Raw genomic sequence first — 5,590 nt, forward strand, 5'->3', positions numbered from 1 at the left:
AGCTCCACCAAGCAGTTTGCTTTAGCATGACAGTCACCAAAACTATTCAGGCTTGTAGACCTGAAACAAGAGCCCATCATTCTTCAAGCTCGACCCAGAGACCGTTCGCCCACATCTGCGTGTAATTGCAATACTGCTGTTGGAAGATAAGCAAATACATGTACTCAGGGTTTAGAATATGGCCTTGATGCACTTTGAAAGCATAATATTTATGTACCATTGTTTAGTCTATATCTGACTTCCCTTTGTAAAACTTTTAGCTCAAGAGTCAAGACAGAACATGTAATTTGAAGCTCCTGCCACAAAACCGCAAAAATTCCATCACTTGGTTTTTTAATACCTTGAGAAGGCATACCGCCTGTTGAAACAACCTCCTTTCATTCCGGGTATCTCCTTTGCTCCCAGTATTTATCCAGTCTTGTGTTAAATGTGTTCACAACTTCACACTATCGGCACTCACTGCTTCACTGGTTAAAGAATTCCACATCTGTACTGTTAATATTTTCAGATGGTTGATGCATCAACCTCCTTGGTATATCTTATGACATTGGTATTCTGATTGATAAGTAGCCAGTTTTTGATTTTTTTTTTGCATATTACAGCATATATTTGCTCATTTTGCAGCTGTCATGTTTGACAGTATGGTCGAAAACTTTTTTGTGTGGAAATGATTAAAAAAATTGATGCATGTGCAGATGTTATCCAAATGTAATCTCGAACCAGATCCACGGTGCGTAATGTATAGTATCAAACTTCATGTGCCCGTTTGACTCCCTTGGCCGGCTACACTCCTTGGCCAGCTTTGATACTATCTTATGGCGCCGTAAGATCTGCTTGGAGATTAATCCAAATGATCAAATCAACATGGCCCTATAAAAAGTAAGATTTTTTCCTCATAAATGCTTGTGTTTTTTATCGTTTGTTATACTTAAATTGATACAAGGGATACTAGTTTTGAAAGAAATGCCTTTTAATTTTATTTTGGCATTTCAATGAATTTTTTTATTCAGTGAGCTGCACTCTTTTAACCAATGTCCATTGCAATCAATGCAAAATTTGGGTCCCTTCTTGTTCAAAGGATTTTTTCTCTCCAAATCTCAGAGCAAATTTTGGTAGCTCATTAGAATCTGATCCACAAAAATTAATTATTTTGGCCCCACCACTTTCCAAATTGTCGGGTCAGAGGGCGTTTCCCACTATCCCCTGCGGTTCGCTATGGCGGACGGAGCTGACGATCTGGAGACGGGGTCTCTGTTCATGGAAGTTTCAGCCGACGAAGAACCGGCGGAGGGGAGAGAGAGGAAAGCAAAAGTAAAACAAAGCCACCCAGAGGAGGACAAGGCAAGTCTTCTGACCGCTTTCTGGTAGATATGATCATTCTGGGCTGGAGAAATCTAACGCGAATTTGATGGCTTTTCCAGGGGAGGGGGGCGTCTGCTTCGTTTGGTCGTCATCTGTCAAAACAACCGGAGGCACTGTCATAATTAAGGATTTCGTGGGAAAAATTGTAAATGAAAGAACAGACATGTAACGCGAAAAGCCACGACTTGTTAACGATGAAAATGCGATGTTTGCTGAGGACTGTAGTTCACTGTGACCGTGCTTTATATAGATTGGCCAGGCGAACTTTCCTACATATTCTTGTTTTTTCCCCAGTTGCACAGATTTTTTCCAACAAAGTGGACTGCAGGTATAACCATAACCATTTGCGCGGCCGAATATTAGTAATTTGTGGTTTTACAAAAGAAAATTAACATTGTGTCTTTTGTTTGTTAGAAATGAAACTTTTTCTTCTTCTTTTTAAATTACAAATATTCTGCAACAAAAAGGAAAGTTACAAAGCTCAAAGGTTTTTTTAAAAATCTGGTAGGTTCATAGTCTTACAGTTGATCTTACCATTATCCGGTACAATGAAAGTGTGTCCGTTTAGGTGCAATTTCTTTTTTGACACAATATTTATGACGAACATGTATTTATCTAATGCCGAAATGAAATTGAAAATCTGCCAATGCTCAGAAGAAATGATGTTTCAAAAGTGTTGCAAACTTACAAACTATTTGCATTGCTTTTGATCACAATGTGAAGTTTAATTTAACACAAATTATTCTGAAAATGTTAAAAAGCACCAAACTCCATGCTTGTCACAATTTAAGAAACATGGTTTGATTTTTTTGTAAAAATTTTTTCTAGGCTATTGAGCTCGGTATTAAGTCAGAGCATCGTGGACGACCTCTTGGAAGCTACAAGTCCAACCCCAAACATGACAGAAAGCCGAGAATCGTGCGTGACAAAGGTGTCCTGAAGAGATGTCAGAACTGGCCTTGTACTGTGAAGGAGGTAAGCAATCAAGCCTTAAGTCATCTTGATGTAAAAAGATCATCCTGGAATTTTATTGCTGTTGAACAAAGTGTCCACCAACAGACCATTCATATCATATCCAGGACTGTCTGCAGGACCTGTCCCTCCCTGTTGGGACAGAAATTTGCTAGTTTTGATGGAGAAAAAAATTCATCCAGTCCATCAAAAAAGTCTGAAGTTATTTTGAAATGATGAAAGTATATTTTTCGTAAGCTTCGTGCGGATTTCACAACAAAAGTTTACAACATGGATTCCCAAACAATATGTGGAATGAAAAATGATAAAAGCTGGACACATCCTTGATAATACCTCTAAATCTTATAAGATGTTTGAATTTTTGTTTGTTTCAGGTGGCAGAAATAGGGCTTGTGTTTGCCTGCAACATGTGTGATCGCCAGTACACCTCGCCAGGAGGCTTCCGATATCACGTCAAGACAGTCCACAAAATTGAGGTAAATTGGAGATAAGATTGTGTAGTTTTTTGGCTTGCCTTTTATCCAGCCTACTTAAACTTCTGTCAACTCCATCTCTTGCATTGGCAACTTTATAGCAAGAGTTGGAATGGGACACATACAAAACAAGGCTGGAGTTGAAGCTATTTTTCTTGTTTGTTGACATTGAATTTGAAAAATCAGAAGCTTTTTGTATGCATACTCGGTTTTTCGCTGCACAATCAAAGGAATCTTAATAATTTCTATCTGTCAATCTTTCATTCTGTCAATTTTATATTTATTGGTTTGACTGTTCAGGGTACACAGCCAGGGATGCTCAACACGACTGTGACTGGGCTAAGGAGCTAAGGCAAAAGACAATACAAATGGAAATTGACATGGACAGATTAGCAAGGTTTCTTTCACCTTTTATCTACTGGTACCTTCCTTTTAGAGCTTGAGCTGTCCTGTCCTGTTCATGTCATGTTAGCATAATCTTCTCTTTCCCTCTGCCTCCACAGGAACTAGACAATATTCAAGTGCGTGGACCCAGACGGCCGAAGGTCAACACGACACAAATGTTCAACAAAGCCAGAAGGGGGAGGAAAGCGCCCAGCAACAGCCAGGTCCTGGGGCAACAGGAGGACCTTGCAGAAGAGGTAGGTACGACACATTTCCTACTAGTACTTTATTTGCTGACATTTGACTGACTATTTTGAGTGCACAGGAGGATCGTTGAAGAGGTTCATCAGTCACGTATGAATACAGTTACTCCAAATTTTCTTCAAGCAATGACAGTTTTTAAAGGTAAGGTACATACCTTCAAATTTTCGACAGTTGACAGTCTATCTTGCTCACAGAGAATGACCTAGTCTCGGTCTCATGAGAGAACACGAGAACTAGGTCAGGCTTGCGTAGATCATCTGCCCCCTCCCCCCGCCTCCTTGCGGAGTAGGACTTGGGATCAGGAGGAAGATTTGACTCTTGACAACTTGACCCTGTATCAACTTGGCCCAACATCCTGGTCAACTCAACTCAACCCAATGCCATGGCATCTGACAGTCCTCCAGGACAAATTTGTGCCTTCAGAGCTTGGCCCAGGCTACATCCCTTGATGGGTACCTATGCCGGAGCATTGTATGCCAGACAATATTAGCTTTATAAATTGCACAGTTTGATAGTAATGTCTTCTACCTCTCCAGCTAAGGTGCAATGTAGCAGCTCAATTTTTATGTTGTATTGACATTGTGGCATTTGATTTGGAAATAATCCCCCATTTACAAGCCAGACATGGTTTATATATTTTATATATTCTGAGTTGTGCAGATAGACAGTAATGTCTTCTACCTTCCCAGCCAAGGCTGTAAAATGCAATGTTGCAGTGCAAACCTTTATTATTTATAAACATGATTTTGTCCTTGTTTTCCACAGAATGAACAGGATGAGCCTGAGGACCTGACCATGGCATAAATCCCACCCCAGCTACACAACAGCCGTGTTAGCTATAAGGAAGATAATAGACTAGTTTTTCTACCAGGACAAATGAAAACTATCACTACACACAATTTTCATGCACTATATTTATGAGACATTGAACATTCAGCATGTAATCTAGCTTGCATTGTTTAATACATGTGTAAGTGTTCAGGAGGTGTTTAACAGAAAAGACACTTTGTATGGAGACCGTTAGATGCCCATATATCAGTATATGCATGTACAAAGCTTGAAATCTAGATTTTCACAAGGGAGAGAGTTGAAGGTATCATACTTACCTTTGCTCATAAAAAGTTGGGAAGAAAATGAGGCTTTTAAAAGGTTCGCCATGGTGATGACATGAGTATACATGTATGCCTATGGAGAACCAGGTACATATACACTGCTTTACGTGTTTTAGATAATCAATCTATCTTATGAAAGCATGGCTTGCAGGCTACAATTTCCCCAAGATAACCGAAGACTTGCAGTGTTGTGTCTTTTTTGCTGTCTAAACTTTGTACAACATATATGTTGTATTTTACTCTATGCTTTGACTAAACCATCACCTAATATCATTCGACATGGAAGAACATTGAGCAATTCATGATAAAGAGACACATGGCAAAACTGTTTTTAACAAGAACTTATCTTACCTTTAATTGGTGATGATATGTTCTTCAAGGCAATCAAATTGATTATATTACTTCGGTCTGTCATAATATAGACAAAGGTTAAAGTATTTAAGAAATGAAGAAAGATTGTAAAGCATGTGACAGTCACTATAATTATAATCATACTACACATGGATAATGTGTAAACAAAAGTAAGGTCTGGGTACAGCAATGCCTTGAAATCTTGTCTAAAGTGGATGCAATGAACGAAAAGTTAACTTAAGTTAGAAGCTTTGTATATTGCTTCTCCATGTGAATATTTAGACAATGATAAGGTGCTGTTCATTGTTAGTTGGTAAGTTAGTTAGAAGTATAACTAAAAAGAAATATAGTTCTAGATATATTTTAATGAATATAAACCATTATTTACTAGTTGCTGGATTACATTTTAGATTATCAGCTATACTGGCCTATTTATTTACTGTATAACCTCATGATGAAGTATATTCTTATTGTTACATGCTGACAATGCCTTGTGTAGTCTTTGTATTTTTCTGATATTTATGTGAGCAGCACAGTGAATTCGTGTGTAATTCCTCATTTCTTTTAGTTGTAACTGCAGAGATCTGTCTAAAGTTCATAAGTGTTTTTATTTTGTCTGTAATATAGAAATACCAGTACTGTGAGAAAAAAAAGACCTGCTACGATATATAT

General features: G+C 38.3%; 1 protein-coding gene across 2 annotated transcripts; it reads left to right on the forward strand.

The window, feature by feature from the left end:
* Positions 1-1,164: 1,164 nt before the first annotated feature.
* Positions 1,165-4,744, forward strand: LOC118429550. 2 transcript variants are annotated; one of them, XM_035840075.1, is made up of 5 exons: positions 1,165-1,341; positions 2,191-2,337; positions 2,709-2,810; positions 3,311-3,452; positions 4,221-4,744. In XM_035840075.1, the coding sequence occupies exons 1-5, from the start codon at positions 1,216-1,218 to the stop codon at positions 4,223-4,225; spliced, it is 522 nt and encodes a 173-aa protein (XP_035695968.1). In that variant the 5' UTR covers positions 1,165-1,215; the 3' UTR covers positions 4,226-4,744. The 2 variants fall into 2 exon arrangements, with proteins under 2 accessions (XP_035695968.1, XP_035695967.1); XM_035840074.1 differs by having other exon boundaries at positions 3,311-3,448.
* The last annotated feature ends 846 nt before the right edge of the window (positions 4,745-5,590 follow it).

This window comes from Branchiostoma floridae, chromosome 13 (assembly GCF_000003815.2).
Source record: "Branchiostoma floridae strain S238N-H82 chromosome 13, Bfl_VNyyK, whole genome shotgun sequence".
Taxonomy (NCBI): domain Eukaryota; kingdom Metazoa; phylum Chordata; class Leptocardii; order Amphioxiformes; family Branchiostomatidae; genus Branchiostoma; species Branchiostoma floridae.

What these genes read in the sequence shown, in the direction of transcription:
- LOC118429550 (XM_035840074.1), top strand. Translation starts at nt 1,216, where the DNA reads ATGGCGGACGGAGCTGACGATCTGGAGACGGGGTCTCTGTTCATGGAA. An exon ending in GCCACCCAGAGGAGGACAAG is followed by an intron (nt 1,342 to 2,190) that starts GCAAGTCTTCTG and finishes AATTTTTTCTAG; the next exon opens with GCTATTGAGCTCGGTATTAA. An exon ending in GGCCTTGTACTGTGAAGGAG is followed by an intron (nt 2,338 to 2,708) that starts GTAAGCAATCAA and finishes TGTTTGTTTCAG; the next exon opens with GTGGCAGAAATAGGGCTTGT.